The sequence below is a fragment of the Ixodes scapularis genome, unplaced genomic scaffold (assembly GCF_016920785.2).
Source record: "Ixodes scapularis isolate PalLabHiFi unplaced genomic scaffold, ASM1692078v2 PGA_scaffold0__279_contigs__length_252992795, whole genome shotgun sequence".
Classification (NCBI taxonomy): Eukaryota; Metazoa; Arthropoda; class Arachnida; order Ixodida; family Ixodidae; genus Ixodes; species Ixodes scapularis.
Genome location: NW_024609835.1, coordinates 26,538,542 through 26,562,195, shown reverse-complemented (window position 1 = coordinate 26,562,195; position 23,654 = coordinate 26,538,542). Strand labels below are relative to the sequence as shown.

The window sequence follows — 23,654 nt, the reverse complement described above, 5'->3', positions numbered from 1 at the left end:
CTAGAGTTCGTCCTAGAGGTCATTCTAGACGTAGTCTTTGAGTCATCTTCTAGGACGCCGTCCTCGACGTCCTCCTAGACCTCGGTCTTTAGGTCGACTTAGAGGTCGTCCAAGAGGTCGTCCTTGAGATCGCCCTAGAGTTCGTCCTAGAGGTCGTTCTAGACGTAGTCTTTGAGTCATCTTCTAGGACGCCGTCCTCGACGTCCTCGACGTCCTCGGTCTTTAGGTCGACTTAGAGGTCGTCCAAGAGGTCGTCCTTAAGATCGCCCTAGAGTTCGTCCTAGAGGTCGTTCTAGACGTAGTCCTTGAGTCATCTTCTAGGACGCCGTCCTCGACGTCCTCCTAGACCTCGGTCTTTAGGTCGACTTAGAGGTCGTCCAAGAGGTCGTCCTTGAGATCGTCCTATACTCCGTTCACCCTTAAGCTGAGCCTAGAAGCTCCAACTTCAGCGCGAGCTCGCTGGCTTGCAAGGGCAGAAAGCTCGCACTGAAGGCGGAGCTTCTAGTCTCAGATAAAGGGTGAGCGAAGTATAGAGGTCGTCCCAAAGGTCGTTCTACACGTCGTCCTAGACGTCGTTCTTGAAATCGAACTAGAAGTCAAAATCGAACCCCGAAAAAAAGGGACCCTATGTGTATGGTGATATTTGTAGAATGATATACCTTATGGCCCCATTGAAAATAACTGATCAAAGATAGACTTTGCTACGATGCTTTTTCATGTGACTGGTGTTTGCATCTTCTTTTTCCTTCATGCCTGTTGGACAAGCGGAACTGCCTGGACTCCCTTTTTCTCTGTGCTCATGGGGGCTAGCACTGAAAGACGTGGACTTTGGACATCTCAAGTATACTGCGGGCAAGCTCAAAATGACAACACAAACACAATGCCGGTCAGAAACATATACGAGTACCATGCAGAAAACAATTGAATTAAAGCTATAATCTCCCCAAGGCAAGTGACTTGGTTACCCTTCCAGAGGTAAATCAAAGCTTCCAGCCGAACTGGGTAATCAGCCAAACTGGGGCCTAGGCCGAATGGGAGCGTTAAGTCAAATTGATACTTTCAGCCAAATCGGGGCTTCGGCTGAAGTGAAACGTTAAGCCGAATCCAAACTTTGAGCTGAATTGGAGCCCCGGCCGAATTCGAGCATTAAGCTGAATTGGGGCTTCGGCCGAATAGACACTTCAGCTGAATCGAGATATCACCGACTGCGCCACATGTTTCCACCTCTGCAAATATCAGCTGATCTTCCAAGATCTTAACTCTTTCTGTGCAGGAATGTTTGTTGAGAAGCAAACCTACAACTAAGCTTCGGAAGTAATTTGTAATTTGAGTAGAAGTTATTTGGAAGTAATTAAAGTAAACTACTAATTACTGAAAGAAAAATGTAATTAAAAGTTACTAAACTACTCACGAAGGTAGTTAAACTACACTAACTTGAGTAGAGTAGTTGAACTAAGTACATGTCTATCCGACAAGTGCTCTTTAGTGTTCTGTTCTTCGTGCGTTGCAGTCGCGGCCGTGGTTTTTCGTCTTGAGCGGCCGGAATACGTCCATGCCAACGTTTTGGTAATGACCGCTTTCATCGTCGGAGTTCATGGAAATATTGTGCCGCGTTTTTTGGACGCGTTTCGACAAAAAACTGCTCATCGCCGACAGCAAAACTTTTGTTGAATATGGAAGACCGTCTTCTTTCTTGACTTTGTTTTTTTGCGTTGCTCTGTGCTGCCCCAGTTGGATTGCGCATCTATCATAGATTACACGACGTCGCTGTTTTATGATCTCTATGGCAACCTCCTTGTGTGAGGGTCAGAGATGTGTGCCGCTGTTGAGTCTTTCTAGTGTGCTGGCTTCACTGAGCGACATAAATTATTTCTGGTGGTACGAGGAAGCTAAAGTTTTGTGAGCGCAGGTCACCTCTTTAACCTGAAAACAAGAACAGTGTTTATCGTATTAATTACGGAAGGATGTGCGTTTTAAATCTGGAGCGAAACCGAAACTTACCTCTATTTTGGATTTAATTTCTCGATAGAGGTCTTAATTTCGGATTCTTTCATGACTCAAGATGTGTCTCACATCGTAATTATTTACTTAGAAAAGTTGTTCGCGGAAACTTTATTTTGTGACATACTGTTCGATCCAGGCTGATATTCGTAGTTGTTGAAAAAATCAGTGCTGATATCTGTGCGTTCTCGCTGCCTTTTTCTCGCTCAGATAATTGTCATGGGAAATAATGACAATTATCCCAGCACAAGAATAAGAGAATAATTCCAATTTTCACAATATGTCCACGAAACGCATAAACTAATAGATGCTGCTCTCACTGCAACAACGCAAGACGGAATCCGAGTCAGACAGCTGAAGTGTGTGTGTGTGTGTGTGTGTGTATGTGTCTGTTTATAGCACCGGCGTGACGCGTAGGACTTCATATTACATCCAGCGTTTAACTGTTTCTCTATATTTATAACTATGTCAGAGTTTTTCATATGCTAAAAAGAAAACAGAATTATACCTTTCTGGAAAGACTATTAAATTAGAGGCATACATTGCCGCGATTTGTATTATTAATAATAATATTAAAATTCACATATTTGAATAAGTAATTCTTCAAGCTCTAATATAATTGGTTGCTTATGATCTAATTTTAAACGCGCGAAGAAATATGACAATGAAAACTGTGCTAATTATCATCACTGGTTCCAATTGCTGCATTTTAATTACAAATAAAATAAAAATAGTTTAAAATCAATGAAAACATCCTAGCTAATGTGAGAAATTTATGTAAAATTACATTAATTGTGGGTAAAGAATATTGTGCTATCAAAGTCGCGACTTTTAACAATCGACGAAACGTCCGAAGTCGCCGCCAATATACTTCCAGACCAAATGCCCAAAAGTTTACAGAAAAGCTTTTTTTTTTTTTTTTAATTACTAGTTTTTTTTTAACATTTATTTACTTTTGTATTTGCTCGCCGTTGTTTTGCCAATCTCAGTCTTTCCAGTTCGAAGGAACGCCTACCTGCTTGCACGTCTGCTCACTGCAGCACGTTTCGTTGGCGTTAGAAGCCGGTGAAACAGTAGAGAGTTTGAATATTGCGTATATGAGCGAACTCAAGCCATGTGTGTTTGCGTTAGCTTTGCGCGTTCCACACTGCGCGTGCGCGGAGCCCGAAATTGCGGTCTTGGATGGCGCATAGCGATGAAGCGCACGCACAACGTGGGGCGCGCAACTCTAACGCAAACGCACACCGCTTGCGTTTGCTTCTATGCGCAATACTAAAACTCTCCAGTAAGGTACAATCCCATACCGGCTGCAGCCCTACGTTGGGGCAGTGAAGAGTGTTGTTTGCATTCGGAAACGACATTTTGCGAGCCATGATCGCGAGCAGTTCCGCCATGCCCGCTGAGCAGGAGAATCGGGGGACCCTCACTAGAGCGCTTTACGTTTCCGCCGCGGGAGGGCGAGCGTCGAGCTGGAGACGCGAATAGACCATAAAAAACGGCACGCGACCACGGGGAAGAGAGTGAGTGCGACTCAAACCGGACAGTTCTCGATCGGTGGTTTTCTTGTAGAAAAAACAAAAACGAATTTCGAAGCGCGAATTGTTTACCGGGTAGCTGGGCTCTGATATGTCATGTACAAATAAAAACTTTGGTTAGCGCAAATACACTGTCAATGTCCCTTTAAGGGCTGCGCTGAATTATTTGCTCTTCTATTAAAGCATGTTTTTAACCTTTCATTGAGAAATGCGGTTTTCCCGCCTCTGTGAAAAACGTCAGTTGTAGTATCTGCACACAAATCTTGTGACGCGTCTAAGGTAGGAAACTATCGTCCTGTGTCTTTGTTAAGTGCTTTTTCTAAGTTTTACAGATAGTTAGGCATGCCCGTGTTTCTTTTTTTATATTAGTCACAAACTAGCCACTGTTCAGCACGGATTTGTAAGGGGTCGATCTGTAAAAAAACGAATCATTGTTCTCTACTGGATTACGCAGAAACGACAATTGTTAAGCGAGGACAGGTTGATTATTTCTTTATTTTTATTTGTCCAAAGCTTTTTAAAATGTAAATTATGAATTACTACTGTATGCGCTTTCATTATATTGCCACGCGCGTATCCGACCAAGCGCTCTTGTGCCCCAGCGGTTAGCGTTCTTGTCTCCCACTCAAAGGGCCAAGGCTCGATACCTGGAAGCGGACGCACCTTTCTGTAATTTTTGTAAATGTCGCGTTCTGACGAATTCGAGAACCCAGTTGCTTCTTCGAGGTCCGTATGTTCTACGCGCCGAACTTCCTATGCAGATTGTTCCAGAAACCCACGCGTGTACATAAGGGGTTCTGCGTGGCGAGCCGAAATCTGTCTTTCGCCAGCGCTCGACTCTGCTGCTACGCCGACATCGACGCCGCGACGCAAAGTTACTTCATTTTTTGTTTGGCACAATTTTGCCACATTAAACGTTTAGTTTATTTTTTTCACTCCTGTTTCGTCGTGTGTCATCCGTGACAATATGGTGAATTTTCGGGAGTTTTAGAGCGGTTTAATAGCAATATTTCTGAATGAAAATATCGTATATATGTTTCAAGCTGTTCGTCGGATGTTCTTGTGCCTATTTCCAGTGTTCTGCAGCGATCAAACTTAGGACCACTTCTGTTTCTTATATTTATTAGCGATATTAGACTCTGCGTTAAGAAAGCACAGATGCTTTTATTCGCTGACGATTTCAAAATCTTCATTAGAATTCAATCGAAAGATGACTGTGCTTTTTTGCAGAATTATGTGTCAGATGTTTCAAACTGGTGTTCTCACAACTTTTTATTTGTGAACCCTGATAAAACAGAAGTACTTACCATCTGTAGAAAACGGGAAATTATTTTTATACATACCTACTTGGCAATTTTACTATCCAGCGAGCCTAGAGTAACTAAGCGTGCCACTCAAGTTCGTGGCCATGGAGTGTAGTTTGATACCAACCTTTTTTTCTTCACATCACGTCAGCCAAATTGTTGCAACTGTCCTTAGAGTGATAGGAAGGATATCACACATTACGAGGAACAAATAATTGGTGTGGGGTGCGATTGTTTTGCCCCCTTGTTATGGTTAAACTTGTTGAAATAAAACAGCGCAAAAAAGGTAAAAAAAAAAAAAGACAAACCGGACAGGACAGAGAGCTGACTCGCAACTATGCATTTTTACTGATAGTAAATGAGATAAACAACGCACATTTTTCCACACGTTCCCACGCACATCTTCTACCGATGATATCTACGCATTACTGCACGCGCTGGACCTTCATTGTCAGTTTCAGGAATTCTGTGACATTGAAGGTTCAGCACGTGCAGTAAATGCGCATGTATGGCTGGTAGATGTGTGTGTGTGAACGTGTGGAACAATGTGGCGTTGCCTTTCTCTTTTTCTATCAGTAAAAATATATAGTTGGGAGTCAGCGCACTGTCTTGTCCGGTTTGTCGCTTCCTTTCGTTACCTTTTGTGGACTGAATCTATTTTACTCCTCCATTCCATCAGAATTGTCAGCATCGGTAAGGATGAAGATTTGTGTAAATGAACTGTCCTCTCACGTTGATACTTTGAAAACATTTTAGTGTTTAAAAGAGATTTAAATTTCTATATTTTTAATTCTTCATTCGCATATGTCTTTCGTCAGTGGCAAATAGTATTATTTTAAATGTTTGGTACCACCATTTTATGTGCCACTATACATATGACTATTGGTTCGTCTGAGGCATGATACAAATAAAGAATTATTATTATTATCATTAGTATTATTATTACATTCATTATTAGTATTATTATATAACGTGTCTTTCTGGAAGAATGTGGTGTAGTAGGTGGAGCAGGACGCATGAGAAATGCGGTGGTGCCGCAGTGTAGCCGGTAGAGCAGGACTCATTATATTTATTAATGAAAGGTTCTCGGTGCCTCCTGATAAGCTATTGAGTCCATCTGGCCGATTGTAGAGGTTGACTTTACGCGTACTCTGCAAGAAATGGACGAACTCAATCTTTATATAGCTTCTTTTGTTTATTGATTGAACAGCACTGTCCCTTTTCATATGCGGTATATATAACGGTGATATGTAGAAAGTAATCATCATCATCAAAAACATCATCATTATCATCATCAGCAGCAGCAGCAGCAGCAGCAGCAGCAGCATTTTTAGTCTAGGTGGCGCAAGCTATCACCCGTTACAAAGGGTATAGCCATTAACACCCATCCATCCATCCATTTGTGAAATAAACAACCCTCGGTCTGAAATGTGGCGCAGTCAAATAATGTATACGTCTAGACGATGTGATCTATACATAATTAAACATTAATACAATATACAACTAGCATATTACAAAACATGACAGTACTCAGCCGTTGCGTCAAGGTTGCAAGTAACTAACATACATGAGCACGACCCTACAAAAAAGTAACACAACTTTTACACAAAAAGCGACAAAATTCCATACAACGGTCAAAACCATGAAATGATTTTTCAACTTCTTCCTCCTTAACTTTAATCCTCAACTCAAAATCGAAATGAGAAATCACGTGGTCGTGACATGATTGGGCACCAGATGCGATGACTCCAAGCTTAACCCGTTATTTTTTTTAAGCCCACCATATAACTTTTCATTCGCAAGTGACGATAAGTGCCATCACGGCACTTATTGGTCACAAATGGAAATTCTGACATTCGTCAACGGACTGTTGACGAGCGGAAATGTCCGAGTAACACAGTGTTCGTGTCCCATGCGTGAGCTGGGTTGGGCTGACGTGCCCGGGCTCCACGGATGCATGACGGTGAAAAGGCGGAGAGCGTTCGAAGGAAATGAGGTAAGACATAGCACGCTATACTATCAAAGTTTCCTACCGAAACGCAGGGTTTTGGATTTCTACCCTCGTGCACTAGTTTTCTTTTGGCGCACTAAACGATATGCGATTATTAAAATCCCCATTTATCCCAGCCGAAAATAAATTTCATAGTCCCTTCGTCTTGTTTCTCTGCTCTTTTTTACTTTGTGAGAACATAACTTCTTTCAAATACGCAGGAAGGCAACACATATGCGTATACCAACATTACTACACACAACTTGTGAGACAGACAATCATGTTAAGACACCATCACTGTTTCAAAGAGCATTCGAATTAAAGCACACTGGTAGACTTTGTAACCTGTTTTAAAGTCACTAAAGGGATGGGAACGGCAAGCGGAGCTTCAGATGTCCCGCCTCCCACGAGCTTCCTGCCTCGGACAACGGAAAACACTTCAGCGTATCGTGTACCTCGAGACGCGCGCGCAACCAGAGCACGGCGGAAGGCACGGAGCGCGTGCTGGTGGCCGAGCGTTCGAAGCACACTCCCTGCCGTTCTAATTTCGTCACTAACTATCGAAACTTATTTTATTATTGAATTCTACGAGAGGAAAAATAAATATTATATCCTACTGTTATGCACTATCAGGCATTCGTTCTTGCATTTGTTTTATCGGTGTAGCCAGTCAGAAGGGCCAGCAGTTTTGCCATCCTCAGTGGTAGTGCTGTCGAAATGACAAAAGAACATCCAATCCTTTCGCCACTATGCTCCGTTCATCCTTAAGCTGAGAGCCGAAGCTCTGCCTTTAGCGCGAGATTTCTGCCCTTGTTAACACAAGAGCCAACGCGCAGGCACGCCCAACCAAAGCATCGAAGCCTTTAAAGGGGCGATGCGACAATTTTTGTACTTTGCGCAAGTACCACTTAGAACGGATCCCTGACGTTAATGACCTATGAACCACCCGTTCGTTTTTCACTCCACACAATAGAAGTCCCGGAAAAAATTATAGAAAAACCAGCAGCGTTCACCCCCTCAACTCGCAGCCAGAACAACCGGCCACGTGATCTGGAGCCGATTATATGCCGCCAATGTTGATCATAGCCACGCGCTGGGGTTGGCAAAGCACAGGACACGCGCTGAGTTCCAGACATTGTTATGGCTCGGCTCACTGTCGTCGTTGCAGCGATTGGACACGGGCCACTGCCAGAATGCTTCTCGAGCTAGTAATTATCACGAGCCCATATCGAGCGTCCCCGCAATGCTCGGGTCCAATCTATGAACCACATTCAAATATCGTCATTGGGGTGTACTCCGATCCCCACGTTACGTCATAAAATTTCGCCAATGAGAGATTGGATGAAAATTATCACTTTTGCCCTTGAAATTACACCGCAACAAAGGCGTTTCTTGGCCAGTGGCGTTGCGTGCGAGCATCCTTGAGTCCCACTAGTGCCAGTAAGCTCGTGTTAAGTGAAAAACATTCCAATTGAATATCGTTGCATTGCTCCTTTAAGTTCGATCCCAGCGAACGCTATCAATCCGCTGAAACTAATCCAGCAGTGGCAAACGTCCATTGTCAAGGTGTTCGTTCTCTTTTGCAGGTTTACTATTAGAAACTAAACCAAGCACGCAAAAAAAAAAGAGACAGGATCATGTCACATTTACTGTGCGTGGTTGATTTAGCAGGGAACAGAAGACGCCAAAGAACAGTGACTTCCCGTGACGATGCAATTTTAGCGCTGCTTGATTTACATTTACTACATCGGGTCATAGCGCCAGCTGCAGTGGGACTTGGCGTGAAACGGAGTAGTATAGTCTCCCTATTTTCATAGGAACATCAATTAAAAGCTGCCTAGACGCTCAACGTTTTATTTGTTTCGCTCTAGCACGTGCGTTTACGGGGTCGAATCCTCTTGTCCTTTTTGACTAAATCGCTCTAGTAACAGAAGTTTCTAGGTACACCTAAGCACTTCTTATGAGTTGTGAATGCGAAAGCATGAATGTCGTGTTTCGCGCCGCGGCCACTTCTGATCGTCTCGGCACCGAGGCCCCTTCTAATCCTCTCGGCGCCCGCGGCCGCTTCTGATCCTCTCGGCGTCCGGCTGCGACCCGAAGCCGCGATTCAAAGCCGCGCCAGAGCAGAAACGGCCGCGCCGTTTCGGCTCCGGCGCGGCAACGCAGCGCCATTGGGTGGCGCTAATTGAAACTGACGCGCAGCGGCATCATATCACTACCGTTTTGCGTGGCGTTCTGCGTGGTTTCAAAGCTGGGATGCCTCAGATCGCGGCTTCGGAAATTTATCTGCCGTTTGGCGCAGCTGATGACGTCGGCTCGCTCCAGAAGACAATTAATGCTTTCACATTAAAAAACAAAACAAAAAAACATATTAGAAGCAGCGGGTATAGAACTTGAACTCTGTTATTTTCTGGAAATTCTCAACCTGAGAAGTATGTACGCGAGTAACCTAAACACCACTTCGAGTGCCAGGAGCGGCAGAAATATGCCGGTCAGCGTCATACCAGAGGTTCCGGTGATATCGAGAAAGTTTTCGGGGTTCTCAAAAACGCACAGGTCTTTGTCGCAGTCCAGCTGGGCGCGGCCGTAGCCGTACACCGACAGAAGCATCCCGTGGTAGGCGTAGTGGACCGGGGACAGCTTTGTTATCCAGCGGAACCAAGAGCTCAGCAGATAGTCGGGAACGAAGAAGCTGCTAAAAAAGACGAACGGCGACGATACGGCAGTGGCGGCAAATACCGCCGTCTGAAACCGAGAGAGGAAGGAATGAGGGAGGGCACACAAACAAACTTGGGATATTGTGGTGGACAACAGAGGAAATAAATATAACTGACAGCTTCAGGAACGCAGGGACTCTTAAGTTCGCGGTTCTTGCTTTATAATTCGTCCTTCGGCGTCCTTATCGGCTAATGCCGCAACCTCACTGGCTGAGCAGCGCTAATAAAAAACCCGAGACTCGGAACGGCCTGCGTTTCTTAGGCAATCGCTAGCTTTCTTCTTGTTCCGGAATTATTGTAATGCTGTGCCTCCTGGTGAAATTGACGAGCAATGTTGGCTCGCTTTTCAGTGAATCAAAGAGTTCAACAAATAGGGACGACGAGCTCGGCCACATTGCGCATGGTGGGCATCTACGCCGCGCACTCGGGAAATGAGGAGGCAGAAAGGTCAAAACGCACCCCGCCACTCGACTCCGTCGGGCGTCTGCGTCGCCGTTCACCGTTGGCTATGGCATGGTTTTTGGCCCTATGTTCTAGAGAAAGGGAGCTGCGTCTTGTAACTTCACGAGGTAAAACCCAGCTGTGAGATACCCTTTCGACAAAAAGTTTAGATTGCTACGTGCAGGCACCGATTTTCACGACCATTTTAGTTCGAGCCTTGGCATTTCAGAGACCCAACATATATGCAGGGACTATGAGCAAGAAGGAAGAAACACTGTGTTCATGGCCCATGCCCAAATTGTCTTTTCTAGAGAACCTCCGATTTTGGCTGTGCCGTTGAGTATAGTCATTGGGCCGCCACGGGCTTTATTGGAAAATGAACGATCAGGGAGTTTTTGGAGCGTGCAGTCTTAAAACTGTCCGAGTGTACACTTTTTGCACGGAGCACTTATAGAGTCAAGCAGTGCAATCTACGAAACAACCCCATAAAAAGATTGTGCCGAATATATGTACCAGAGTGGTGACGTGGGGGAGTTGTTTAGTGCTTAAGCAATATACATATATGAAACAACTCGCAACATACAGAAGTCTGCAGGACGAGCGCTGAACTGTGAACAAAACATTTATTGAAAGAAACCCAATGAGGTAAAGAACCAAATCACCATCTAATAAACTCATGGCCAAGTATACTATCTTATCTTTGTGAAAGTAGGTCGAGTTTTTGTTTAGACCTAACAGTGAAGCTTGCGATCTGACACTGAGCACGACGCGGGTTTGTGAAACATACCATGCTTAGCCATCGCAAACTCCGTTTTAATATCTGGAGATATTTTCGGCCTTGCTATTCGCCGAGCTTCTTCTGTTGATGGCGCATATTAGGACTCCAAGTGCTCCGAAAAAACGTTTGCGCCACCCCCGGTCATTTTTAAGACTGCATACACCATATCACGATACCTAAAAGGCGCGAACTGAAAACTAAAAGTTTATTCTGCCTGAAAAAAAACAAAAAAACACTCTACGAAATAACAGCTCGTTTACTGGCCAGCCAATCAGTGTTAAAGGTGAAATCTTGAATGGGAAACCACCGAGCATGACGTTTCAGCTTGCTCCGTGTCCCATGGCATACTTCATTTTTAGTTCTTTACAAAGGTCTGTGTCTCATAATTCCCTCACCTCTCTAGTAGATTGCATGAATAAGCTCTGCGAGTGCCCTGCAGTAAAGGAGACGTACGACAAACGCTTGAGAGTGGAATCATTGTCAGGAACCGTTCTGCGCGCACTATAGTCCCTCTCATGTGCACGGTTCTTGGTTAAGACGACGTTCTCCACTTCGAAACGAATTCCCGAGTGATTTTATCACGCGCTGTCGCAATCGCAGTAGAACTGAAATGGCGAGGGCGGGCCACACCTTGGCGTTTTGGGGCGACCTTAAAAAGATTTTGCAAAACGTGCAGCGCCCTCCATGTTGCGTAAAATATGTTCTTAGAGAACCGGTTGCAGCAGACGATTGAGGCGACGGAAACAAAAACCGTTCCATTAGTTGCGTGCTACGCTTTGGTGTCGAGAATCCTGAGCTTAATGTAATGGGAATACCGTACCAGTTACAATAGTCGCTGCTCACCTCTTGACTTTCTGCGTATGGTTTGTAGTATTCTCTAAACAAGTTGTATGGTCTGTAGTATATTTTAAAACAATAAAGATGGCGTACGAAAGGTGCGCTTCGGTTGAACATCATCGACCCAAGATATAGTCAATGTAAAGTGTGAATGGGATCCCGTCACCTGTGCTTGAGCGAAGGCACCAACCATGAGGCCCACGGACTGCATGACGGCTCCGAGTTGGATGCCGAAGAGAAGCATCGCCGCGGCCCTCCACCACTCGAGGGGCTGTCCGGTCGGGTAGTAGATGATCGCCAGGAAGATCGTAAACGGCGTTATCTGTTAAAAAGCAAAAAGAAACATCAAGGTGTAGTCGAAAAGCGACCGCTCCTTGCGCATTCATCTTCGCGGCCAATATATAATTCCAAAAATACGCAGTGCCTCCCAGCTCCCTTTCGATGCACTACGGCGATCTGATGTACAGTGCGAAAAGAAGCCACCCTAAGTAGAAGGAGCGTTATATGTTTGTTTAGGATTTGACAATTTTAGATTACAAAATAATGCAGAGTACGTGTATATATTGACCTTGTGATGTATTCGCTCTGTTTTGTTTCAAATTTGACCTCGCACTGGTAGGAGAAAAATAATTAAGCCACTTTCAGTATATGCGGAGTGTAGGAGCCGGCTCGAGAGTACATCGGAACGGACCCATATTTCCCCGCGCCGCGCGGTGGATTGTGGCATTGACAGGCCTCTTGAAGTTTTTCGGAAAGGTCTGTTGGGTAAATCATATTGTCATGGATGAAGAGGGCGAGATGATGAATAATAAATTGAAAATAAAGGTTTAATCAGCAAACTTGTGTTACAAAAAAAAGAAGAAAGAACAGACATCGAGAAAGCAGCAGCGAGCGTCGACGGTGGCAGCAACGAGCGATGGTGCGTCGGCGTGACAGCTGACTTGTGCAAGAAAGAATGAATCGGTAATACCGCGCTAGGCTCCTTATCTACTAAACTCGGCTTCCCGAAGATTCGGCCTAGTATGTTCGGGAATGAGCTAAGGCGAGACTGACTAGGCAAGGCCATTACGGCCTCGTTATCTTCAACGCTTGGTGTAAGAGCAAACACGAATCTTCTAGATGAATGGAGAGGCTTTTCTCCTCGGTCATGCACGCGGCATTACTCCCCTCTTTAAAAGTGCATCGTCCCGATACAAACTTAAACAAATTACCACAATAAATAACGGCAAACAGTAAACTGTGGGTTTGTATTATCTGTAAAGAGTCCTCAGTCCTATCGCCACCGAGCCTAAAACGGCTTGAGACGCACGACATGCACAGCTTAGGGTCGCGGCTGGTGGCGCTCTGACGACCGTGTTCCGTCTGGAAACACCTCGCAGTTCAGGTCTTCGAGACGACGAAGCACTTTGTACGGTCCGAAGTAGCGCTTCTAGAACTTCTCGCTAAGGCCGCGGCGTCGTATCGGTGTCCACGCCCACACTCTGTCTACCGGTTGAAAATGAACGTCACGTCGGAGGAGGTTGTACCGGCTAGCGTCGACACGTTGTTGACCTTCTTAAATCCGCTGGCGGGTTAGGTGGCGCACCTACTCCGCTGACTGATCGCTTGGGCGTCTACAGTCCCGTTGTCAACTGGCTCATTAGGCGGCATCGAGTCAAGCATCTTCGTCATTTTTCTGCCATGCGCCAGCTGAAATGGCGTCACTCCGATGGTTTCTTGAACTGCCGTGTTATGAGCAAACGCGACGTACGGCAACGTTTTATTCGGCAACACTTCGTTCCATGACTTGTGCCCCACGTCGACGTGCATGTAAATCATGTCGATGAGGGTCTTGTTTAGACGTTCTGTGAGCGGTTAACGGGTGGTACGCTGTGGTTCGACGGTGACTGGTTTGGCTGAGCCGAAGAACCTCCCAAGTCAGCTGAGCCGTAAATGCTGTTCCTTGGTCTGTAATCAGTACTTGAGGGGTGTCGTGACGGAGGACGATAGACTGAATGAAGAACTTGGCGACTTCCAGAGCTGTCCCGAATGAAAGGGCTTTCGTCGTTGCGTATCGAGTGAGATTGTACGTCGTGACGACAGTCCACAGTTTTCTTGCGTCGACGTTGTAAATTGCGCGAGTAGATCCATTCCGATCTGCTGGAATGGGGCGGTCGGCGGTGCGATTGGTCGCAACAGTCCTGCAGGATTTGTTGGTGGTTTCTTGCGTCATTGGCGTTCGTGGCTAGACCTTGTGTACTGGTGGATGGTTTTCGGTAACTAGGGCCAGAAGTACTTTTCGCAGATTCGTGCCAGTGTCCTGCTGTGGTCAAGATGCCCTGCCTTCGGGTCGTCGTGCCAGGCGTCAAAGATCTCCTGTCGGAGACCGGCGGGGATTGCCAGAAGCCACGCTGAATCGTTGTCCACGAAGTTATCTTTATGAAGCACGCCTTGTCGGACGTCTGAGCTTGTCAGCGCTCACAAGAAGACAAGGAGATCTCTACTTCCTCCTCCTTCCAGATGATTGATCAATGCGCGCAGTTCAGGGTCGGCTCGTTGGAGTAGCGCCATATCGTCGACGTTGACTGCGCCGAAAAAACTGCCCTCGTCATCGCCGTCGTTGCGGAGAGCTGACTCGACGGGGTTCCTAGACAGACAGTCCGCGTCTTTGTGCTAGAGGTCAGACTTCCACACCACGGACACGTCGAATTATTGTAGTCGTATGATTTATCGGGCAAGGCGTCCTGATGGATCCTTGAGGTTCGCAAGCAAGTTTAGTAGATAAGGAGCAGAAGTGTTACGGATGAAGGCGGCGACACGATCAATAATAAAATGAGATTCAAGGTTTACTCGGCAAACTTGTGCCAGAAACATAAGAAAGAGCAAACATCGAGAACACACCAGCGAGCGTCGCCGGCGGCAGCAGCGAATGACGCCGCGTCGGTGTGACATCCGGCTAGTGCGAGATTGACGGAATCGCTCCTTAATTACTGAACTGGGCTTCTTGAAGATTCGTCCTAGAATGTCCGGGAATGAGCTGAGAAGAGACTGAAGAGGTAAAGTCATTCCGGCCTTCTTTTCTTTTACACTCGGTATAAGAGTAAACACGAATCTTCTAGATGAACGGGGAAGCGTTCCTTTTCGGTCATCCAGGCATCAATCTTGTCGAAGATATACTCACGAGAAATGGGATCTCGTTGACGTAGCTAGCCAGGTAGTAGAGGTTAACGGTGTACCAGTCGTTGCGCTTTTCCCGCAGGAGCACGCCCAGCTCGATGGGAACTGAAGAAAGGAAGACGAAAGTTCGTTACCAGCAGCAAGTACAGTTTAAGAAATCTGGAGTGCCTGCTTTCCAGCAAAGTACACGGAAGAGCCAATCACTGCACTCCAGAAAGGAAGCTCAGCGAATGACAAAGCTGGGGATAGGCTTATAGCTACTGACAAAATAAGAAACGCAGGCCTATAATGTTCCCGCTTCTCGCGCGCTTCGTCGTTTCTTTCTCATCCTTCTTGTCGGCTGATGCAGACACCATGCTAACCTAACCTAATACAACCTACTCTCCAACCAGGACGTTCGTGGTTTGTCATACGATTTTGCCAGGCGTCTCTTGCTGAAGTAGTCGCCACTGAGCGTTGAAAGACTCTCGAAAACCATTAATGCCCGAGTTCCACCAGAGCGGCGAACAGAAACAAACGACAGCGACAATCCTCAAACCAGAGTCTTTCGCATTTCGACAGTTTTTGTAGAATAAAGGAGGTTATGCTCAAACACGAGCATCATGCACGCGAGGGTATCTTCGGCAGGCTTGCAATCACTCGTGCTTACTTCTCGAGCACCGAATGACTAAACGCCTTCCAAAGGTACCATCGCGAGCATGCTGCATGTGTTGGAGGCTTGTCCTTGTTGGTTGTTTTTGTTTGTCGCTTTAGTGGGACTCCGACATTATAAAACATACCGGTGTTTTCCTTGACCGCGGAAAATCACAAACAATTAAATAATATACCCGAACCAGTAACAAACCGAAATATTAGAAAAATATCTAAAGTTTCAAAGCGCATATCGGAAGCTCCTTCCACACCGTCATTGCCGCCAGGCAGTGTACCTACGAAATGGCAAATATTCCACAACCAGGCTGCAAATAGTGCTGACGTCTTTAAGGATTGGTGCACATTGCTTACAGGCAAGAAGTAAAAGTCGGCTGCACACAGAAATAAAGGAATATCCATTGGTAAATCCTACGGAATGCGTTCGCACGACCCTTGGGAAACGCCAGCGGCATCCTCTGCCTGACGCTGCTTTCGCTGTTTCACTGGATTCGGCAGCCTGTCTCCTTCTTTCACAATCCGTCTTCTTTTGCCGCCTACTTTGTCCAACGCTAGTAGTTAGTTCCCATTCCATTTTTAAGCACAAACCAAGGCATACAGGCTGTGCACATCTACAAATTCAAACTCGCCCCTGCATTCGCGCGCTCAGTGGCTTCCGCCCGGTGACGGCGCCTACCTGGTTCTGCGACCTGGGATCCCAGTGGTGCCATGGAGTCTACTGAGGACAGGATTAGCAATCCGTGTGCCGTACCGTTGTCGTCCTCCGCCGTACGGGTCTTACAGGGGGGCCCCAAATTTCGTCAAAACGTCAAACCGTCGCGAGTTGATATTGTATTCACAAAGTGGCGCATAAGCTTCCTTCTTCAGATGAGCGTTTTGCGTTTGTTGATGAGTTGTGAAAGAGGCTGACCTATGTGGTTGACAGTTCTTTTAAGTCGGAAAGTCGAGCTTTTGGTTGGTGTACGAACGTTGGATCGTGCGGAATTGATTTTGTTGGAAACCGACAAATCCGGGAACTGCGGCGTGCTTCCGATCAATGCGTTCAACGTAAAACCAGACAAGGCGGTATGACGATGACAGTCGACTGATATTACGAGGATCGTGCGTCATAGGGTGATCTGATATTGAAATAACGTTGCGTTGATTTAGCGTGGATACGTTGTTAATGAATAAAGGAATATAAAATAAAATGTGTTTTCCCGCCAAATTAAAAAAAAAAAAATTAGCGGCGAAGTCGAAATAGGTCACGTAATGCCAATTTTTACGCTGAATTTAGCGGGGAACCTGATTTCGTCTGTAGGATCTCGTGGCGTCAGGTCACGTAATATCAATCTTACCGCCAAATGTAGCGGTGAAACTGAATTGGGGCATAGGTTACCTGACGTCAATGCTTTCGCTAAAGTTAGCGGGGAAACTAAATCGGTGCACAGCTAGGTCACGTGACATCCATTTTCCACTAAATTTAGCAGGGAACTTTAATTTTTCTATAGGTCCCGTGACGTCAGGTCATGTAAAATCAATTTACCCGCTAAATTTAGTGGGGAAACTGAATTGGTACATACGTGACGCCAATATTTCTGCTGAATTTAGCGGGGAAACTGAATTGATGCATATATGACGTGATATCAATTTTTCCGCTAAATTTAGCGGGAAATAATTTTTTTATTAGGTCCCGTGACATCAGGTTGTAGAATTTTGAAATCCAATTTCTCCTGATTGATTGATCTTGTCCCGAACAGCATTAAAGAGACCTCCGTGTGGTACCGAATAAAACAGACACACTACATCAACTGAGAATGCCGAATGCGCGTTCAGCATTCCCATCTGTAAAACTTACACTATTTCATTTGAGCTCTGAACCAAAAAAGAATCATCCTTTGCTATCCACTCATGTGACGCTGTAAAAATCGGCTAACCTGAACTTGCAACGTGCCACCCTCAGGAACAATGACAAGTAGAGCATTGAGGTATATCCGTCTTTCCAGTGAAAAACAACTCCAGAAAACCTTTCTCCGCCTCCTTCGCAGCCTTTCTAACGCTCTCAAGCTGCAATTCTCTGAGAAGCCTGAGCGCTACTGTTTATTTTACACGTTGAGCTGATACAAATGTTTAAATCATTGACATCTGTTGTTTGTGTTTCTGGGTTACTTTTATCGCAGGGGGTTGACATGATAAAAAATAATGTTCACGTATGTGTGCTGGGTGGTTTCCCTTCATTAAACCAGTTGAAAGCTAGCGCCAGTCCGTGTTGTATGTCTTTTCGGTCATGTTTTATGCGCCTTTAGGTCCTCTAGGCTACTAACAGCTGTCGGTGTAAAAAAATTAAAACAAAAACACGTTGGGTGCATCAGTGATACCTCGCTCTTTTGGCGCGTGACCCACGTACGATGACCCATTAAAAAAGGACGGTGACGTGCTGTGATTGACGATTTATCATCTCGTGTGGGTAACACAGCGCAGCACAGGACGCTGCTAAAATTGCCGTCTGCCAACGAGACCCAACGCGAAAGTAGGCAACGTGGTTCTCGCAGGTGGTATAGCAGCAGACGACGGAGCAGCGACCCTCACTGTTCCCATAATACCTAACGCGCACCGCTTGAGGGCGCGCACTACTTTTCAGAAAGGTCCATTATCCGAGTCTGCCTTTGCTTGGGAACGAAATCAAAGCATGCATTGAATGCGAGGGCTACGTCAGTGTTAAAATTGAGCTCGACTCAGCTTATCGAACACGAGTGCTGGGTCAGCGTTCGACCAGGATTCCGACATAATCACGCACTTCGTGCCCAATGAACGGATGTTAATGGCTATACCCTTTGTAACAGGCGGTAGCTTGGGCCACCTAGCATAAGAATACAAACATATGATTTCTCCCGCCCTTCTAAGCAAATTTTCTACCCCTGACTATTCCCTCGCAATGTGGGGTATCGCCAGGAAGATCTCAGAAATGGCAGCCACCAATGTTACTTAATGGGGATTTCAAAGGGTCTCTATCAAAAGGTCTCTATCATTTCGTCGAAACTCGTGTTGTGGAATCACGTTTTAGAGCGCAGCTCTAAGGCGCCCGTTTCCGGCTTGAGCGGCGTCGGCGTCGCCGTCGGCGTAACCAAGGTCACCTCAAGGTCACGTGACCCTCCAAGGTCACCCCAAGGTCACGTGACCCCCCGGTCATGTGACCCCCAAAGTCACGTGACCCCTCCCAAGGTCGCGTGACCCCCCAAGGTAACGTGACCCCTCCCAAAATCACCCCAAGGTCACGTGACCCCCAAAGTCACCTCAAGGTCACGTGACCCCCAAGGTGACCCCCGAGGTCACGTGGCCCCTTCTTCGAGGTCACGTGACCCCCTCCCCCCGAAGTCACGTGACCCCCCCCCCCCCCCGGAGGTCACGTGACCCCCCTCCCCCCGAGGTCAGGTGACCCCCCCGGCGCATATTAAAGAATGAGGGGAGGAACAGCAGAAGGAGGAGGAGGAGGGATCTACCCTCCCCTCAGTACCCTTCCCTCCTCCTCCTCAAGAGCTGCGCTCCTATTTGGCGTTACAGGGAGTTGTAAACGGCTTTCACTTTTTTCTTTTACACATTTTCATGGAGAAACGTTTTATGGACACACGTCTCGTCGACACGATCGCTTCAGCGACACTCGTTACGCGAATTGCACGCTGTAGGGACATTTCGTCACGCGTGTATCATTAAAGTGTGCGTTAACACCCCCCCCCCCCCCTTTCCCGCTTTTGGTCACGCCCCTTCGCGGCGACAGTCTTATTCAGCTTATTACAGAAAAAAATCTAATCTGAGCTGTCGACGAAATGATTTGTCGATGAAACAACCTGTCGATGAAACATCGCGTGTCGATAAAACGATCTGTCGATGGAACGTCGTTCGATGAACTGACTGCCACCGGCTTTCTTGTCCTATCTGCGCCTGTCCTTGATCTCACCGTCATGACGTCAAAATGCGCGGGTTTTAATTATTTCAGGTGGCGTTCATAAAATGTAGGTTACTTGCTTCAAAGCGAATCGTAAGGTCAAATGACTCACAGATGATCACCGCCGGCAGCATTGTCTGCATTGCCGACACGAGGATTATCGTGAAGAACAGCACCGTATTGTTGACCACCGTGGAAGCCTTCCTCCCGACGCCGTAGAATGTGACGACAGTCATGAGAGCGAAGGCGATGTACGCGATGAAGCGGACCAAGAACGTCACCTGCACCGCAGCATATTGTACGGAAGAATCAAACTCCGAGTCTTGTATTGTCACCGCCCAGCTTAGGAAACGGAGGGCTCGTAACGGCAGAAATATTGCTAAAACATTTTTTGTCGTATGTAAAAAAGTATATAGCTGTCCCTTAAAATTTTTTTTCCATTGCAGTGTTTTTTGTTTTTTTTTGAAGCAAATGATGTAGCTTATTAAAATCACGCTTCTTTCCTGGTTATTTTGTATTTGGCGTTCTTATTGGCCGAAGTGACAATCCCATTGGCTGCAGAGGGAAAATAATTTGCTCGAGTCTCGCCACGCCCAATGTTTTTTAGCTGTCAGTCACTAAAGTGTGTGCCCCTGGTCGTCAAATAGGAGCTTGTTCTTGACTGGGAAGAATTAAACGAGCTTCCACTTATCGTCCGCCGACAACACGGACGTTGTCCCTTCACACCCCTCTTCTGAGGAGGTCTTATGGTTAGTAGATGAAATCATTTAGGAGGCAACAAAGGAGACACAAAACTTCTCCCGTCCCCTCCCTTCACCCTCTCATGTTCGTCACCTTATGCGATGGACCGCATTGGGCAGTACGAGCACTCCCAACCAGTTCAGTACTGCACAAGCGTACCACGTGACTGCGCACATCGCGCGACGCTGCGCCCCTCTTAAAGGTCACGTGACTCTTACACGGCCTCGGACTGGCTTTGATTGCTCGTAGCGTCCTCTGCGGCTCATCGTACACGGCGAAATCGAGGCTACATGCCGCTGCGACCGTTGGCGCTCACAAAGGTACACAGGAACCAGATTTGTGACGTACCCTGTTCCTCATTGCCGAAAGCCAGCAGCGCTTCAGCAGTATTCGGAACTGCCGAAACTGGTTCACTTCAAAGGAATAGCATTTTACTGCTTCCAGTCTTTCCTGCGAAGGAAGCCACATGTCAGTGAACCACACGCGTCTAATACCCTAGTTATACGAGCGCTCTCAACAGTCCTTAAACCGACGGTCGTTGGCATCTCGCAACTGTCACTAACCTCAACTAAGTTGTCCGGTGTTATGCGCGGTCCAAACCGACCCGTATTCCGGATTGGTATGCCGGAATCGTGAAAAAATATGTGTTCCGGCGCACGAAATACGGGGAGGGGTTGTATGTTATGCTGTGCAGAACCACACGCAAAACATTGTCGTATTCCGAATACGAAAGACGGAGGAAGCTGACACGTAGTGCGGCAGAGGCTGGCGGACGTACTTCGCGGCCACCGGTGTAATGCGGCCGCTACAAGCGCCTCCGCTGTCAAGAAAATAGCGCGTCGTCTGCTCCACCACGTGGCGACATCGGCAACGTCGATCGGTCTCGGGCGCGAAGCTCGGCGCCGATCAAGCGGAACGACATCGTCGCGACGCGTCAAGCGTACCTTCACTATTTGGCACGGAACTGTAAAGGGGGACGAAAAAGTTTCTTTCTGCCGTCAAAACTAAAAGGGTGATGGCAGGGCACAATTGGAACTTTGTCCCATGAAGCCTCAATGTGAGACAACGGTAGGACGAGGCAATCATATTGCTCGCCTGATTTCCCACGCGGCTGATCGCAAACAACCATAGTTCGCATGAACATCACATTTTACGGACGAATAAATACTTATTTAAAGGCGACGTTTCAGTAGGTATCCTTCGTTTAATAACGCCAGCAGAGGAATAGACAGAGTCTGGCGAGGCAGCACGTGGTGGCATCACTCGAGCATGGGGTGAGCACAGCATGTTCACGGCGCCCCACTGAACACATCACGAGGGAAGCTCGCGCCACCCGTCTCGACGGGCACTTCGAATACACGCTGGGCTCGACCAAGCGCGGGTACGTTAAACAGTCGCCGTCGGAACATTGTGGAAGCCCAGTTCTATTTTTTTTCCATAGTTCCCAGTCCACAACTTGCAAAAAAGCTGCTGCGCATGCGCGAGCAGAGCGTGTTGCTAGCGCCCCCTGTTTGGTTGGAAAACAAATAGGCGTGCCGGCTATTCCTAGGCAGCGACAGAGGCGCGGAAGCGAGGACAGTGTGAGCAAGGACGCAGAAAGCTCGCGAGTCGCTTTGTTTGTCGCCATGCCGGCGCACTGTATTGGATATGGTTGTGCGAATCACTTTCATGGTAAAGAGAACGCTAAGTTTTTTTTTTTTCAGATTTTCGTCTGCCAGGCTGTATCCTGCTAAGACAGGCTTGGACAGCTGCCGTGAGGAGAAGGAACATGGACGGCTCACCATGGCAGCCGAACGAGCACTGATAAATCTCCAGTGCACATTTTTTCACAGGTACGTCGTATTCATACGCTCCTGGAGAGAATTTTCCACACTATTCAATCTGGGTCTCGAGGCAACGCTTGGAATAGACTGCGTGCACCAGCTTTACGCCCCACATGTATCATGCCAAGCCATGCATCGCGAAGCCTAGTTGTATTCCAACCACTTCCCAGCCTCGCACCCAACAGGTCGAAGTTTCCGGCATTGCGCGATAAACGGCGCGCACTATTTTGCAAATCGTGGATTGGCTTTTTATAGTAAATATACTTCTGATCGAAGGATCCAATTAATTTATATTGAATTAGCTGTACGTCTGCAGGAGCGGACGCAGGGGACAATCATTTTTCAGTCTTTTATATGCAGCCCCAAACTCAAAAGTTGTCGTTGACTTAATGACAGTTAAGAGCTCTAGTGTAACTAGGATATTAGAAACTGATATAAACTGCAGTTCTGTTAGTCGAGGGGGTCGCTCGCTCTAAGATCAGTCGGAAAAGTCGGCACTTGCACCGAATGACGTCACCACTTCACGAGACGTGTACTGCAGGGGTTCATTTTACCATGAGATATTTAGAGGCGTAGCGCCCTTCCTCTGAAAAATAGGACCACCACTCTTGACATTTTTAACGAAGCACAGCGCGGTAGACAACTAAGTTAAATATGGGTAGGGCCACTAACCATGGGCTCTCTGCATGGGCTGTGCTTGCAGCGTCACCTACCTATAGGTGTAGCAAGCATGCGACGCCCTCATCCACTTTCTGCGTCTACCGGGAGATGGCGCCACATGCGTAATCCCCTGTTAACTCGGTCGATTGCATCGGCCACCGTCGTTGAAGATGCTGAGAGTGTTGGTGTAAGTTTTTCAAAATAATGGCACTACGCCTTGAAATTTCACAAGCACAGGCACCACACAAATACACCTATAGTGAATGTTATCCTTGCGTGCAAGTTCCGATTTTTCTGGCTCAGTTTAGAGCGGGCCCTTCGATTTATAACACCTTACATATACTCTAAGCACTAAAATATTAAGGTGGGCTAGTTGGATATGCATTTTCGAAATAAATAGCGCGAAGGTCAAGAACGAACTGACGGTACAAGCGCTAAGCAGCCTTAGTAGTTTTCCTTAACGCACTGGCAGCACGAATCATTGATTATATTTTAGTCAATGGAACCGATTTTAGTTTTTATCTCTATTTTGCTCCAGTGATATGGCGGTCGTCCGATTGCATGACCACCATAGCACACGGTGCCGACCGCGTCGTTTTTAATCGCTAATCTGATTAAAGCAAGACCAGTGAGTGGCGCTTTGAGTGCGCAGCAGAACAGTACGCGTGCAGAAGGTATGGAGATGCGAAGGTAGGACAATTCGTGGTCGAACCTGTTTGGTCATTTGTTGTCCGCCGTACGCCGTTTTAAACCCAACATCTAGGACACCCGATGTGACGGGTAATGGAAGGGCGAATTCGTCGGCCAGCTTCTCGACCTGTTCACCGTACTCCCCAGCAGCAACCTCGGTGACTGCAAATATAAAAAAGGCAATAAATAAAATATCTTCTCCAGCCTTTTTTTTTTCCCCTTTTTTGGTGTGTGTTTATGAACAAACGAATGGCCTGCCGTTTTGGGTCAGTATCACTTCTGATGACTCAACTTGGGAAAGCTTTCCGGGGCCTGTCTGCTGTCACCATCATGAGAAAATTGGACTTTCTAATGTTTTCTTTTTTAATTAACATAAAAGTGCGTTTGAATAGGTATCTTAGCCATGCAGTG

At 46.7% G+C, this 23,654-nt stretch overlaps 1 protein-coding gene across 1 annotated transcript in view; it reads right to left on the bottom strand.

Annotated features, from left to right (window-relative positions):
- Positions 1–9,219: 9,219 nt before the first annotated feature.
- Positions 9,220–23,654, bottom strand: part of LOC8041224 (ATP-binding cassette sub-family G member 1) — a 51,205-nt gene continuing 36,770 nt past the window's right edge. Inside the window, exons 8-13 of the mRNA XM_040503619.2 lie at positions 23,266–23,405; positions 20,419–20,520; positions 19,442–19,610; positions 14,764–14,864; positions 11,770–11,925; positions 9,220–9,575 (exon numbers count right to left, since the gene is read on the bottom strand). Of these exons, the coding sequence (XP_040359553.2) occupies positions 9,234–9,575; positions 11,770–11,925; positions 14,764–14,864; positions 19,442–19,610; positions 20,419–20,520; positions 23,266–23,405 (1,010 nt within the window). The 3' untranslated portion in view covers positions 9,220–9,233. The remainder of the gene's footprint in view (positions 9,576–11,769; positions 11,926–14,763; positions 14,865–19,441; positions 19,611–20,418; positions 20,521–23,265; positions 23,406–23,654) is intronic.